Consider the following 16,552-nt stretch of genomic DNA (forward strand, 5'->3'; position numbering starts at 1 on the left):
ACACAGCTTTTAGTAAGGTGTAATTTACATCCCACAAAATTCACCATTTTAGTGTAGTTCAATGAGTTTTAGTAACTGTATACAGCTGGACGACCATCACCGCAATGTTCGGTTTTAGAACATTTCCACCTCCCATCCCCCACTTTCCCACTCTGGTCCCTGACAGCCACTGATCTGCTGATCTGCTTTCTGCCTGTGTATTTTGGAATGCCTGCTTTTCTGGTTCGTCTTTGTAAAAGGCGGGTTCCAGAAGTCAGACTCTCCTGGGAGTTGCCGTTTCTCCACCCACCCCTGCTGAGAACCGCATTGGCTGGGGTTCTCCCTGGTGGCCAGTCGGCCTGGTCGGGAGACCAGGGAGGAGGAGCCGTTGGGGTCCATCGGGAGGGGGCTAGGTTCTGAGGGCTGGTCTGTGCATGCTTGGGTGGGCGCGGGGGCTTGGAGGGCAGCTGCGGAGTATTGGGAGGCCCAGAGCTGACTCTGGGTCTCCTTGCGAGGGCCCTCCAGCCTGCACTGGCTCTCCTTCCTTAGCGCTGTGCATCCAGGATGCCATTCGTAATGCGACAAGCCAGCCTTTCCTATGGCGCTGGTAAACAGATCTCGAGCACCTGTTCCTCCCGTCCCCGAAGAGGAAGCGATGCATCCGTCACGCAGCAGCCCACTTTCTTGGATGCAGTCTCTCAAGCCTCAGACCTGCACACCTGCTCATGAGCATATTCTGTCGAGGCAGAGACGTGTGAGAACAGCTCTAGAACTGCCGTAGACACGTATTTGGTGGCAGGCTCCATTCGCCCTTAATCGGGTCGTGTCTGTGACTCACCCTGTGTGTGCAGCTGAGCATCTACTGGGGTGCGCCCTGGAGCTCTGTGGGGGCAGGTCAGAGCGGGAGGAGATGCCATTCTTGCCCGGAAGGAACAAATGCTATGGGAGATGCGATGTGAACAAATAACCACGTTCTGCTTAGAGTTTTAATAACTGTCCCAGGAGGAGAGAGAAAGTGCTGAGGCTGGCCCAAGAAAGGACAGCCTACTTCCTGCTGGGGTGGGCTGGGTCTGGACAGGAGGAATCTGGGCCAAATCTGGGAAGACGCATCAGGATTTGAACAGGAAGGGGGCGGGAGGGAAGCATGGGAAAGGGAAAGAACGCTCCAAGTTTGGGAATAGCTGTTCCCGCGGGGCTTGCTGGGAAGGCGGATGGGCAGCCAGGGGCGGAGGGAAGGGAAACAGTTCCCTGCGGGATGTTTTGTGGTCTTAGAAACCTGACTCTTTCCAGATCCCCACCAGGGGCTTGTAGAAGGCGGTGTCTCAGGCTGGATGTTTCTTAAGCGGTCTCAGCCTCAGCCAGTGGACTTTGCCGTGGTCCTTCGTAGAATCAGACTGTCAGAGAACGAGGTGAGGTCCCGGAGCTGTGCTGTCCAGCGCGGTAGCCACAGCCAGATGGGCAACTGGGCGCTTGAGATATGCTCGCAGTGTAAAACACACACCGGCTTTCAGAGACTTCATACCAAAAAAGGATGTCAAATATCTCATTTATAATTTTTATAATCATTACATGTCAAGTTGATAGTAGTTTGGATGCACTGTGTTAAATAGAAAATATTATTAAAATAATCTCACCTGCTTATTTTTACCCTTTTAAATGTGGCTACTGGAAATTTTTTTTTAATTAATTAATTAAGTTTTGGCCGCGTTGGGTCTTCGTTGCTGCACGCCGGCTTTCTTTTTTTAGTTGCCATCAGCGGGGGCTACTCTTCGTTGCGGAGTGCGGGCTTCTCTCATTGCGGTGGCTTCTCTTGTTGCAGAGCACGGGCTCTAGGGTGCAGGCTTCAGTAGTTGTGGCACGTGGGCTCAGTAGTTGTGGCTCGCGGGCTCTAGAGCGCAGGCTCAGTAGTTGTGGTGCACGGGCTTAGTTGCTCCGCGGCATGTGGGATCTTCCCGGACCAGGGCTCGAACCCGTGTCCCCTGGATTGGCAGGCGGATTCTCAACCACTGCGCCACCAGGGAAGCCCTAGAAATTTTTTAGTTAAGTATGTGGTCCTCATTGCAAATATTTCTATTGGACAGCACTGCCCTAGAGAATTCTTTTTACTAACTGGGCTGAAGTTTGTTTTTATTTTAGTCTAAGTTGTATCATTAGAGCCTATATTTGAGGTGAACAAAGTGTGTTCACTTATCTCAGGATTGTGCACTTGATGGGCTTGATGAAAAATTCTTTTTCTGTCATTTTCAAGGTGGAAGACCGTCCTGGATGAGGTGCTCAGGCAGGTGACTGCGATCGGGTGCCCCTCTGGCTGTGGTTTCCTTTGGGTGGTAGACTTGCATCTTGGCCTGTGGGCAGCTTGCTCAGCCCTGCATTCTAGCATCTCAATCCCAGGCTTTTAAACTGTGTTCCACTCGTGCAGTATTATACTGCTACATCAGAATAACACTGACATTCCCCCAGTTTTTAGAGGAAAAAATAGCATGGAAGGAAAATGCATGTTTATGGAGTATGTAGTAAGTCCCCAAAACCTTGATATTGGTTACAGCCTTTCAGCCCCACCACCCCATAGTAAAGATGAGAAAACTGAGGCACAGCCAGACAGTCATTTGCCCAGGCTCCTCCTCACTAGTAAGTGCTTAAAGTATAGTTGCCTCAGTTGCAAGTTTTTCCTCCCATGACGTTTTTACAAGTTGTTGCAGTGTCTGTCCATTGTCAGCATGATTCAACAAAACATACACTGTAGGACTTTACACTTATTCAGTCACCAGCTCGTGGTCTTTGTCAGGTGTTGTGACTTCGGTTCACCAGTGTCTAAACCCGTGTGAGACCCGGTAGGATCGCTGGTGAGGTGGAGCCCCCAGGAAGTTTGCTGGTCATCCGAAATACCTCCTAGATTGGTTTACCTTTGGACACTTTATTCTTTGCTGGAGGAAAGAACATCTTGCCAGGATCTCTCCCCTGTCCACCCTGGTCTCTCCCTTCCTGGTGGAAAGGCCCACACTCAGGAAACCATAGTGTAGATGAAAAGTGGGCTTGGTCGGTAGAGGATCAGAACAGAGGATGTGGGAGGTCTTCAGGGACATTTCATCACGCTCTGTGAACCACCTTTCTCCCTTGCTAGGAGGTATCTGCCTAAGGAGAGCTGTTCGAGGGAGGGATGATCCCGTAGCACCTTGGCCTACTGAGCCCTGTTTTTCTTACAATTTAGGCTTTGAAAGCTCAGTCAAATTCTAGTCTGCCCTCTTCCAGTTGTTCCTTGACTACTAATTGGCTCCGTTGTGGTTTTTATATGGTATAAGTTTCTGAAATTGGCCTGATTAGTTTATCAAACAGTTTAATGAAGGCCTGTTGTATGTGAGGGCTCTGGCTCTCTAAAAAGATGAATTAGAGAAACAGCATCCTTTTTCTCAAGGAACTCACAGACCAATAGGGGAGGCAGCCATATCAAATAATGATTACAGAGTGATAAGTGCTGTCACTTATTACAAAGTGATAAGTACGCGGACTTCTCATTGTGGTGGCTTCTCGTTGCGGAGCTTGGGCTCTAGGCGCACGGGCTTCAGTAGTTGTGGCTCGTGGGCTCTAGAGCGCAGGCTCAGTAGTTACGGTGCATGGGCTTAGTTGCTCTGCGGCATGTGGGATCTTCCCGGACCAGGGCTCAAACCTGTGTCCCCTGCATTGGCAGGCGGATTCTTAACCACTGCATCACCAGGGAAGCCCCCAGACTGATAATATGTAATTAAAAAAAAAAAAATTCCTAAGAAGACAGTCTTTTCACACGGAAACCACAAATGTAATTCAAGAACAATTCTAAGACTCAACACTAAAATCGGTCACTCATGCTACAGTAATACACTGAAATGTCAATGGCAATGTTTAGACTGAGTTCTAGGTGTGATTACTCTTTACCCTAAATTCTAGAATTGAGACTAGATGACAATTGCCAAATCAAGTATATGCGTGTTCTATAAATAATAAATGTGATTATTTGAGTGACTTTTCAGGACTAATGTGGCAGGCTTGTGGTGTATTCGTTGCTGTTTTAACCTTGCTGTTTTTGTGTAATTTCAGGGAGTTCAGGGACCCACTCACTGCTAAGTGAGAACCCAGCTCTTGGGTGTCAGTGTTACACCATTGAAGTTGGAGAAGCACTAGCGCAGCAAACAGGGTCTAATTCACCACGTAAATAACCACAAACAGCCTGGGGTCCGTGTTCTGGCGGGCTCTGAAACTCGCTGTGAACCAGGTGTGTCAGAAAAGGTGAGGGAGTCATCATAATTTCTTGAGGATTAGTTTGGAATGAAATTGAGATGAATAGTATCCTCTCTGAATTGCATATTAAAAATAAGCGTGAGTGGGAAATATAGAGATTATCTTGTTCCAGGAGACTGGAAAGTATAGTACAGGCACCATAGGATTACCCTGGCCTCCTTTTGATAAAGAAAATGTGTTCAGAACCAGTGTTTACACGTAGACACAGAGAACAGAGTACTGGTTACCAGAGGGGGAGGGTGTGGGGGGAAGGGCTAAATGAAAGGATGTCAACTGTATGGTGATGGATGGAAACTAAATTTTTGGTGGTGAGCACGCCGTAGTGTATGCAGAAGTCGAAATACGTTGTACACAGGAAACGTAGTGTTATAAGCCAGTGTTACCTCAATTAAAAAAAAAGTCTCACCATTAGAAAGATTGTGTATCATCCAAATAAATTCATTTGCCTTCATGGATTGAATAAAAAGAATCAGTGCTCATACTTTGCTCTCTTCTCTCTGCTCTCACCTTCTGCTGCCCACGTTTACTTTTCTGCAGTTCAGGGTAGTCAGTGTCAGATATTCCAGCCCCCTGAGCGTGGCCGGGACGGAGGACATGGGTTCTGAGGCACTGGGCCACTGCCGCCGGCTCCACCCGCTCTCAGCCCTGCAGTCTCTCGGTGGCTGTCTGCTCGGCAGAGTGACGGCCTCCCCAGGTGTCCACGTCCTACTCCCTGGAACCTGTGAATATGTTACCTTCCATGGCAAAAGGGACTTTGCAGATGTGACTAAATAAAGGATCTTGCAATGGGGAGGTGATCCTGGATGATCTGGGTGGGCCCAGTATAATCTCAAGGGTCTTTCTGAGTGGAAGAGGGAGAACCAGAGAGATGGCATCCTGAGAAAGGCTCTACCGGCCGTGGCTGGCTTTGAGGATGCAAGAAGCCGCCGCGGATGCCAGTAGTCTATCACGGACGCTGGTTTTAGTTCAGTGAAATCAAACGGACTTCTGACCTCCGGAGCTGTAAGGTGACAAATGTGTTGTTTAATGCCACCAAGTTTGTGGCAATTTGTCACAGCAGCATAAGGAAACTAATAGGGTCTGAAGCAAGTCTGTTGCAGGTTGAGGGGGAAGCAGGAAGGGGAGTGGATGGAACTGGTCTCCATGCTGTAACTAAAGAGGCTGCACCCAGCCAGCATGACCCCGTGAGGTTGGTCGGATCACCCCCATTTTTTTTTTAAATGTTTATTTATTTATTTGGCTGCACCGGGTCTTAGTTGCGGCGTGTGGGATCTTTAGTTGTGGCATGCATGTGGGATCTAGTTCCCTGACCAGGGATCGAACCTGGGCCCCCTGCATTGGGAGCGTGGAGTCTTAGCCACTGGACCACCAGGGAAGTCCCCACCCCCATTTTAAAGATTAGGAAACTGAGGCAGGCCCAGAGAGAGAAGGAATGACTCATGCAAGGTCTCATGGAAGTAAATGGCTCTCTGGGAACTGGTACTGGCTGAGATGGCCCAGTGCCACTTCTTAAAGAGCCCCGCAGGATGCAGCAGGCAAAAGGGAACAAAAAGAAGCCCGTGTCTGTGTCCTCCAGCATTCTCTCCCTTCTTGTGGACCAATTCTGGTAAGAACGGCCAGCAAACCATATTCATGTCCTCTGCTGAGGCCAAGAAGAGCCGTTTGTGAAGCGGGGAATCTACGGTGGGAAAATCTGTGCGGGGCGGTTGCGGGCAGGGAGAGCTGGCAGCTCCGGGTTGGTGTTGCTCAGATAGGAGGAGACCGGTGAGAACTGGCCGCGTGGGGGCCTTCACGTCCCACTGCAGAGCGGACTTTGCTGCGGGAGGACACTGGTGCCCGGCTTCTCAGCTCATCGCACCCTTCCCCCACAGCCTGAAAATGCCGGGGAGCTTACGCTGCACTCCCTACCTGCTTGTTCTTTGAAAGTGAAGCCCGCTCGTGCCATGCAGATTTGTCCCGAGCCCTTGAACAAATGCATTCAAGATATCCCCAGAGGGTGATGAGAAAGGCCGTCTCTCACTTCACTGGTAGGAGTGTGTGCTGATGCTAAAGCACCTTGGCAGTGTACATCAGGTGTTTGCTGTGAGCTCACGTCCGTCATTTACAAGAAAGAGCAGAAAATTGGAGCATACCTAAATAGATGACTTGAGGTGCCTGGTAAAAAAGTTATGGTTTACTGCATGTGACGGAAGGTTCTAAAGTGATAGAAAGCGATGGTGACAGAGACTTAAAGGACATGAGGAAATACACAAATGAAAAAAATTAGTGTGTGAAATTGTATCTAGTATGATATCAGCTGTGGAAAATTGTAGGAAAATAAGCTAAACCATGAATCCAGGGCTTCTGGATTATAGGTGATTTTATTTCCTATGCTTTATACTTTACTGTATGAATTTTGTACGTTGACTTCACAATAAGGAGAAAAGACCTTCATATCCTTCAACCCTGTAAATTTACTTCTGAGAATCTTTCAAAGAAAATAATTGTAAATACAGATTACGAGCTATATGCACAGAGATGTTCCTTTCGTCATAGTTTTTTAAATTGAGATGTAATTCACATATACCATAAAAGTCACTATTTAAAGCATGCTGTTTACTAGTTTTTAGTATAATCACAAAGTTGTGCAACCATCATCCACTATCTAATTCCAGAACATTTTTATCACCCCCTAAAGGAAGCCTAACCCCTTAGCAATCACTCCCCATTCTCTCTTTATCTCCAACCCCTGACAACCACTGATCTACCCTCTGTCTCTATGAATTTGCCTGGTCTGGACATTTCTTGTAGATGGATGCATACAGCACGTAGCCACTGTGTCTGGCTTCTGTCACCCAGCACAGTGACTTCAAGGTCCATCCATACTGTAGCATGTGCCAGTACTTCATTCTTTTTTTATGGCTGAATAATATTCCATTGTATGGATAGACCATGTTTTATTTGTCCATTCATCAGTTGATGGCCCTTAGTTGTTTTCACGTTTTGGCTATGGCGAATAATGCTGCTGTGGACATTCTTTTGTGTGGACATATGTTTTCGTTTCTCTTAGGTATACACCTAGGTGTAGAGTTACTGACCCATATGGAAACTCTGTGTTTAACTATATATTTGAGAAATTGCTGAACTGTTTTCCAAAGCAGCTCTCATGAATATTTACACTAGTGGAAATTAGGAAATAGTGTAGCTATCAATAGTAAGAGAGTGCTTAGGTAAAACATATTAATCCCCTTAACGAACTGTTTGTAAAAATGCAAGTTATTTATTCTTAGACCGGGTGCTGGGGGTTCAAAGGCAGCTGAGACAGGGTAATTGTTCTCAAGGAGCTTTATCTATTCAGTTGTTCCAGGTGATGTTTACAAATAATTTATAACAAGCGGGGACAGAATACTTAGGCTATAGTGTTAGGCCATCTTGAGTAATTTTTGGAGAGATTCAAGGTATGAATTAATAAGTAAACATGTTACAAAGTTAAGTGGAAAAGGCAGGGGAGAAGATTGTGTATACTGTATGATCATGACTATGTCAGAAAAAGACGAATAAAGAGAACACATAGAAAAAAGATGGAGGAAGACACATCAAAATAGGAATAATGGTTGTTTTTGAGTGGTGGTGTGCATGCACATTTCTCTCCTGTTTAGGTGTATTTCCTAAACTTTGTGTAATAGAAACAAAAATACCCCGGGGTCTGTGTGTGGTGACCGTGGGAAGGAGTTGGTGGGAAAAATCTAGCATCAAGTTTTTGGGGAGATGAGAACTCAAGAGCCTGGACTGGCGTGCCTGTGGGTGACAGGACAGTAAATTTAGATATCCTCGATGCTCTTACTGAAAATCATGCCAAAATTTGTCTACATACAATGAAGTTACAGCTATCTGGAAGTCTGGAGGGTGTGTCATCCTGATAAATAGGTGGCTGAAGCAGAAGCGCAGCGTAGATGTTTCACGGTGTAATGGATGAAGCCAGGGAGTGGGTGTTTCTCCCTGCTGTCAGCTGCTTCCTTTGCTGCCTTCTTCCTGCCCAGGGGCCCCCTGTCCTTGCCTTCTAGTTTACCACTTCTGTCTTTTGGGAGCTGGAAAACTTCTTCATTGAGCCTGTTCGAACTGCTGTCAAGTGAGTAAATGGTCTCCAAGTGTGAGCCCTGTGGACAGAGGAGATCAACAGCAAGGACTTGATAACTTCTTGCTCGTGGTGCGAGCTGGACTCCGGGAGGCGTGACTCCTCATCTGCTTGCTTCGAAGTACTGATTCTGTGGGTGATCATGCGAAGTCCATGCTCTGCTTAGAGAAGTGGAATCAGAGACATACGGATTCCATATCAGGCCAAAGTAAAATTTACCAGAATGGTAGATGTGTCAGTTTATTTTTAGAAGAAAGAGTATGGAAGTGTTACTTTACTTACTTGCGTTGTTTATTGGATAGAAAATTGAAAACTATGAACTTGCAATAGTTTTATAACATTTGTGAGTTGTAAACTAAATGAATTGGGCTCAGCGGCGCTAGAAGGTCAGGCTTCCCACATATATATATACATATTTTTAATTAATTTATTTTATTTTTAGCTGCGTTGGGTCTTCATTGCTGCACACGGGCTTTCTCTAGTTGTGGTGAGTGGGGGTTACTCTTCACTGCGGTGCGTAGACTTCTCATTGCGGTGGCTTCTCTTGTTGTGGAGCATGGGCTCTAGGTGCGCAGGCTCAGTAGTTGTGGCTCACGGGCCTAGTTGCTCTGCGGCATGTGGGATCGTCCCGGACCAGGGCTCGAACCCGTGTCCCCTGCATTGGCAGGCGGATTCCTAACCCCTGCGCCACCAGGGAAGCCCTTCCCACCTATATTTGTCTAGTAAATGAGATCATGTATGTCAAGATGCTTAGAACGTGCCTGTGCTTGGGCATCTTTCTCTAGGCTCATACGTGAATCTAGAATAGCAGAGTTGTGCTCGGGACTCAGTTTATCTTCAGGTAGCGTTTGTTGTGGCTTGGTCCCATTCAGGACTTGAGTCGCGCACAGCAACCTGCCGTTAGCTGTTTGACTTGGAACCACGCCGCCACCACAGCATTCCTGACCTGTAAAGGAACTGTGCTGCGGACGCTGGTGTTCGGGGCTGGGACCGACACTGTGCAGTAGGCTCATCTTGTGATGTCCTGGCGTTTGGAGCACATCGTACTTGAGAGGATTTGCATGGTGTGTTCTACCTTCTGTATATGTATTTCTGTTTTGATATTGACTCTGACTTCTTAAAACCATTATGTTTAAAACGAGGATGAGTTCAGTCAGTGCCGTTCTGATAGTGTTTATCAATTTCTAAAAGCTACTGGGAGAGACAGCTTTGTTGTCGAACCAGTTTGGGGAAATAACATGTTCAGAATTCATACTGGCCTTGTGGGGCTTGGCGTTGGTTGTGGTGTCTCACTTTCCTGGGGCCAGAGACTGGAACAGAGATGTGGGAAGACTGAGGTAGTGAAATTTAGGTTATCAGCTTCCCATGCATACCAGTCAGTGTGCATTTATAGAGACAACTGAATACATAGCTGCCTGGGCTCAGACGATTATAGGGGCGGCTTGTTTCATGCCACAGCTGTCTTGTCAATCAATGTGATCATGGGGTGTAGGGGCGGGGGAGGTTCTACTTAAACCCATCTGGAAAACCTTTCCTTTATCTATCTGTGTCAAGCCAAGCTTTCCTTGATCAGATTTACTTCAAGGAGAAATGTCTGTAGACAATGTGCTTTTGTTGTTTTTCTCCAGAAAACAAAGAGGATCCTTTGCAGTTTCTGATTCCTACTGTGTAAAGAATACAGGCAGTATTTAGTAGGCATCTCCTGGTATTGTCACCATGCTTGTTTGGCTTTTTGCCTTTGGTCAGTGGTTAACATTTAACTCCTTCACTTATGACCACTGGTAGATGAAACTTACAAATACATTTTAGATACATTTAAGCTGTAATGTACAGAAACTGAAAGTTGTGAGGGGGGAACATTTGTCAGGGAATGAGAACAACATAGGTGCTCTCCGGTTGTTGTGGCAGAGCGACATTCCATTGTCATCACCTCATTAAACATACAGCTTGGAAGAAGATGCTTGTTTTACCTGTTTTGTAACTGTCAATATCTGTTTTTGCTGGTATTTAAAGTTGCACTGTGAGATAGTAATGCTTTTAACTGTGAGTGTACTGATATTGTTACTGATGATTATTTAGGCAAAGCCAGTGAGTTAGTTTTCCAACCAAATAGTTGGAGCAAAAGCAGTCAATTAGATAATAATCTTGTATTGAAACTGAATTCTAGAGTCCATTCAGCAAACTTACATGAAATTGACCTCACTTTCAAATTTGCTTTCATAATTTTATTTTGCAGGATAACAAAGCCATTGACCTTTGCCGATTGTGTTGGGGATGAACTTCCTTTAGGATGGGAAACTGTATATGATAAACAAATTGGAATTTATTACATGGACCACATAAATAGTAAGTAGAGTGCCACACTTGAGTTGTTACATATGAATGACTTTTCACATTGATCCCAGGGATGCTAGGAACTCTTTTTGTAGAGTGAAACAATTGTTACTCTCCAATGCGGCATTAAACTGGGTTTTTATAAATGTCATCGGAAGTGTTCATTAGCTGAGTTCTTCAAAAAGTGAAACAGTTGTGTAGCTACCTGGCTTGTGTGTTGCTCAGGCCTGCATGGAATATGTGGAATGCAGAGTTTGAATACCTAATAGAAGGAATAAATTTCCCAGGCAGTTTCAGTAATAGAAATCTCTCTCAAAATGGGAAGGGTGTTTCTTGCAGAGTGAAGTTTACAAGTTCTTGGAACAATAAATGCCCAAGTGGTTACCTTAACTTCACTTTGTCTTATCGCTTTGATTTTAACTTTAATATACCAAACCTTTTGGAGCTTTGTGAAGGGAGAAAATGATGTAAAGACCACAGCTAAAATAATGGGTCCTTGACCATCCAGCCTTCTTGGTAGAATTGTTGGGAGCAGTGGTTCTCATCTGGGGCCGGTTTTGCCTCCCAGGGACACATGGTAGTGTCTGGGGCATTTTTCATGGTCACGCGTGGGAGAGGTGCTCCCGGCATCTGGTGGGTGGAGGCCAGGGATGCCGCTCACCCTCGTGCCGCGCCCAGGATGGCCCCCCGAAGAGGCTGAGCCACCTGGAGTGTCAGTGGTGCCGAGCTGACGCACTGCTTCACGTGCAGCATTTGGTTCCAGGCCTTCTCTGCCCCGCGCTCCTTGCTTTCTGCCGCCTCCTCAGCCTTCCTCCATCGAGGACCAGCTGGGGACCCATTTCTCTCTCAGATTCACATTTCTTCACTCCCCCCTTTTCGTTCTAGCTGCCTAGTGTTTCTGTCATTGTCATTACTGCTGGGGATACGAAGTTCCCCTTGGTGTGCTTTCTGTCCTTCAGTTTGTTGAGTGCGGGGGAGGCCAGGGGCGGGGTGCCCAGCATGTGAGTGACGAAGCTCCTTCCACGCTCAGTCCCACGGCTCCTCCTGTCCCCTTAGTGTGATCGACCCGGGCTGGTATCTCTAGGGCTGATTCCTGCATTGTCACTTGCCAGCCGGCCTCCGGAATTCAGCATTTGGAACCCTGAATGGCGCGGCGTCCTGGCTGGGTCCTGGGGCAGGGGAGTTTCCGATCCGTACACTCAGCCTTCACGTGACTGCGGCTCTTACCCAGGGATTGGGCAGGGGGGTGAGTGCCGCCCTGGCCCTGCTGCCCTCCCCGGCGGTTATACCAGTGGCAGGAGGGCTTGCGGGTGTGTCCACCGCCCTCCCTCTGGCCTGGCTGGCCCGCTGCCCCTGGGCTGTGTGCGGCCGGGCTGTCTGGCCTTCTGGGCCACCTTCCCCGTGCTGTGGGCCTCTCTGGGCCCGGGCGGCAGCGCTGAACGGCACAAGCATCCGCCTCACACAACCTTTTTGGAAGCCGCCTGCCTGCCGCCGAGGCCCAGGACTGACCCGTTCTGGCTCGTCTCTCGTAAACCCCGCTTGCTCCTCCCTCTGTGTCCCCTTCTTTGCCGCTGGTGTGCCTTGCTCTCCTGCTGGCTGAGTCACAGCAAGTGTCACAGAGCACCTCTGTGTGCTGTCCACTCTTGAGGCCCTGGGGACACAGGAAAGTGAGACCCAGGCTCCACCCTAAGGATTCGACATGACACGCTAGACTTGGCCATGAACCCGAAAACCGAATAATCACCACGGACTTTCTTCCGGCCCCCTTGAGTATAACGGATGACCCAGCACCGTGGGGGATGTGGCTGAAGACATCAGCTCCAGGGTCATACCACCTCCTGCCTCTGAGACCTTCAGGGAACCCAACTCTTTTTTTTTCCCCCAGGAACAAAAAAGATTATTATTGTAACAATTTGTACATGGGCCAGAGACCCCATTCCAGAAAACTTGCTCCTGAGAATCTAACTCTCGATAGCACAGCTTTAAAGCTCTCTAAAGGCACAGAACCTGAGGAGTCAAATATTAAGTTGGAACTGTGCAGATTGACGGTGAGGTGAGGGTACCAGAGGGGCCCTGCGTGGATCACCTTCAAGGTTCCCAAGACTCTCGGGTGCACTGGACAGAGTGCGAACGATGCCTGTCGGCCGGGGCGAGTTTCATGGCTGAGTCAACGTCAGAGACATCCGGGCACTTATAACAGCTGTGACTCTGCCCGCGCCCCCTCAGCCCACTGAATCTGGACTCCCGGGCTAGGTCAGGACCCCGATTTTTGTTGTCTTTGTTTCTTATTTCCCCATGGGAGCTTTTAAGGCCCAGAGAGGCTTTCTAGGAGGGGCCCTGGGGTAGCAGTGTGAAGCGGGGTAGGGGATGTTGCTGGGAGGGGGTTTAAAAAGGAAGGACTTACTTGAAACATCCTAGCAGGTGCTCTTGTGTGTATGGGGCAAAGATGACCTAAAATTTACATTTTTAACCATTTTGATGCACAGAACCATTGAGATGCACAGAATGTAAAATTCACCGTTTAAAAGTGTGCAGTTCAGTGGCATTTGGTGCATTCAGTGTTGTCCAGCTACCACTTTTATCTAGTTCCAGAACATTTCATCACGCCAAGGTACAACCTTGTGCTTTAAAAAAGGCCACGTGTTAGAGAATCGGAGGCAGAGTTGGGAAGGTCACTTTGGTGAACGCACGGAGGATGGCTTTTGGTGGGATGAGGCAGGCAGCCTGCGTGTTTTTGGAGAGAGATCGTGAGGGTCTGATTGAACTAAGGGGAGAAGGAGAGAAGGCGTATGTCAGCCACTATTATATGCAGGGGCGGGAATTGCCAGTTCTGGATGACCCATGGAATATTCTGCGTGGGGAAAGGAGCAGGAGTTCTCTGAGGGCGAGTCCCAGGTTGGCTCAGTGGGTAGATCCAGATGAAGGCGCTTACTCCGAGGGGCAGGCGGGAGAAGCAGGCGCTCGTCAGCGTGGCTTCCTTTGGTTTGCTTTGGTTTGTGTAGTGAAAGGGCGCTGTGTGAGAGTGAGTTCTGCTTTGGACGAGTGACTCAGAATTACTTTGCGTCCGTCCAGGTGGAGGTGCCTCTAGGAGGGAGGAGGAGAGAAAGGATGGGCGCTCAGGGGAGAGGCTGGAGCCGGAGGTGGGCATGAGCCCTTACGGGAGCTGGTAGAGTGAGAGAGCCAGAGCGGAAAACGGGGGATTTCTGGGAAGTCCACGAAGAATGCAGAAGGACGCCGTCTGGCGTGGGAGGTGGGAGAAGGGGAATGAGCCAGTCATGGGGACAGCAGAGCCCACAGCAGCCCGGCTTGAAGAAGGCAGGGGAGAGGAAGGTTGGACATGTGTCTTAGTTTGACAGGGATGAGCTCCTTTGGGTTCATGTCCACCAACATTTACTTAGAGTGTGAAAAGTTGCCTGGTACCGTCTTCCCCTCCATGGAGCTATTGCCGTGTCTACAGAGCTTTCTTCTCGTCCCAAGCATGGGTGTGTAAATAGGAGGTGATCCACATTCTGGGAGGTTCGTTGTATAGACGCTTCCATAATGTACCTCCTGGTAGTTAATTAATTTTCTTATCGACGAGTCACCTAACTGCATGATTATTGGTCAACGTAAAGATTTTACTTTGAAGTCCCCTATGTTCTTACCCTTCCAATTTCAGAGCTTACCCAGATTGAGGATCCCAGAGAACAGTGGCGGCGGGAGCAGGAACGGATGCTGAAGGAGTATTTAATTGTAGCCCAGGAGGCCCTCAATGCCAAGAAAGAAATCTACCAGATTAAGCAGCAGCGTTTCGAGCTGGCCCAGGAGGAATACCAGCAGCTGCACAAGATGTGCGAGGACGACGGCCGCTCGTACACCAGCTGTGAGTTGACCGTCCCCCGCGGTTAACACGCGTGGCTTCCAAAGCCGTCTCTCTGCTAGGCTTTCTGCAGACACTGAGCTTGAGTCGGGCAAGACAGCTTCCTAAATTTTCTAATTGCAAACTGTTAGGTAGTCAGCCTTCCATGCTGGAATCCGGTGGTCATTCACTACCGCTACTTCAGCAAATGTTGATCAACTGCCCACCTTGTGCCCAGGCACTGCAACACGGGGGAGCCCAAGAAAGGAGAGGCTTCCGTGAGGGTGGGGAAAGGAGAAGATAAACAAGCACGTTTCAGGTAGTGACACAGAACAACCTCCTGACTTCTGTTTGTCAGCGTGGAAAAGGGCTTCACCCAGAGATCTCTGCCGTTATTCCTGCTTGTCTGGGGTGATCCCTGGGAAGTCCGTACGCTGGTTTTGTTGGTCCTGGATGGAAAGATTCAGGAGCCTCCACACATGTCAAGCCCCTGTCTCTTTGTAGCATACTTTCTTGGGCAAGACACTGAAGGTGGGGGAACTCAGTATAACGCGGGGAATCAGGGGAACTCAGAACTCACTGTCTGCCCTTCAAGTGAGATGGGTGCACACTGACGTCTTCCAAAGGGAACCCCTCCGAGTTTTGGAGCCTGCCAGACGTGGCCTCCTGTTTCAGGAGGACTCAGCAGATGCTCAGGAATTGAAGGAATCAGGTGCCGTCGCAGAAGCCAAAGCCTCTGGTTACTGACCCAGTCAGTCACTGCCTGAGCCGGTCCCTTCCCGACAGAGTTGTCACGCTTAACCGCCCACTGCAGGTGCTTGCGGCCATGACTGTCCCGCGTGCCGGTGAGCTTGGGGAGAGCGTATGAAGTTGGTACTGCTAGGTTTTATTGTATAAAAACCTAAGTCTGGTTGAGACATGGAGGGACTTACCTGTGACGTGACTGCCATGTTGCAGGCTATTTGGCTCTGGTGACACAGCTTTGAACGTTAAAGATGTGGTCAAAGCTTTATCCCGTTTTGCAGGTCAGAATGGAGTTGAGGCCAAGGGGTCAAACATCTTTTTCACTGCAGCATACAAGCTGTGAAGAAGAGAGCGGTGGGGGTGGGCTTTGCCCCCTGTAGCAGGAATTGAGATAGCTGTGTCTCCATGTGCCATGAGAGAATGCAGGCTCAGGTATGATGGTATGTTGTTTCCAGGCTGCTTCATCTCTTGTTCTTCAGCTATTGGTATGTACTAGGTTTTTTTCTTGTTTGTTTCTTTTTAACCGTCCATCAGAATGTGATGGGTCAGCTCAGTGCTAGTTTTTAGAAAAGTCTGGTCTCTTCCTAGTTTTCTTTACTTGTAATGTCTTTCTCTGATTTTGGTATCAGGGTAATACTGGCCTTACAGAATGAATTGGGACGTGTTCCCTTCTCCCCAGGCTTTGGAAAGTTCGTGTGGGATTGGTATTAATGCTTTCTTAACAGTTTGATAGAATTCACCAGAAGAGCCATCTGGACCTGGAGGTCTTTGTGGGAATGTTTGTAACTACAAATTCAATACCTCTAATAGATACAGGGCTAGTCAGATTTTCCTGTTTCTTCTTGAATCAGTTTTGGTATTTGTGTGCTTCAAGGAATTCGTCTCTTTCATCTAATCCAAAAATCAGTAAGCTTTTCTGTAAAGGATCAGATAGTGTTTTAGGCTCTGTAGGTCATATGATCTTAGATGCAGCTACTCAACCCTGTTGTTAGACTGCAAAAGCAGCCAGAGATGATACCTAAGTGATGTGTGTGGCTTGTTCTGAGAAAAGTATAAAAACAGTAACAAGTTGGATTTGGCCCACGGGGAATCCGCTGAACGCTGATCCAAACTGTCAAATTTATGAAGTTTTTCGTAGAATTCCTGCATGATTCTTTCAATGTCTGGACGCTGAGCTGGTGTCCTTTCTCTTATTTGTGATACTAATAATTTGTGTCTTAATCACCACAGCTCAATGTTTATCGATTGTGTGTAGCATTACAGCGAACTGG

General features: G+C 48.0%; 1 protein-coding gene across 4 annotated transcripts in view; it reads left to right on the forward strand.

The window, feature by feature from the left end:
* LOC309652876 (protein WWC3-like) overlaps positions 1-16,552 on the forward strand; it is a 113,152-nt gene that overhangs the window by 32,480 nt on the left and 64,120 nt on the right. For all 4 annotated transcript variants that reach the window (XM_082447016.1, XM_082447017.1, XM_082447018.1 and 1 more), the window contains exons 2-3: positions 10,602-10,711; positions 14,358-14,561. In XM_082447016.1, coding sequence (XP_082303142.1) covers positions 10,602-10,711; positions 14,358-14,561 — 314 coding nt within the window. The remainder of the gene's footprint in view (positions 1-10,601; positions 10,712-14,357; positions 14,562-16,552) is intronic.

The sequence above is a fragment of the Balaenoptera physalus genome (genome assembly GCF_965194825.1).
Source record: "Balaenoptera physalus genome assembly, chromosome: X".
Taxonomy (NCBI): Eukaryota; Metazoa; Chordata; class Mammalia; order Artiodactyla; family Balaenopteridae; genus Balaenoptera; species Balaenoptera physalus.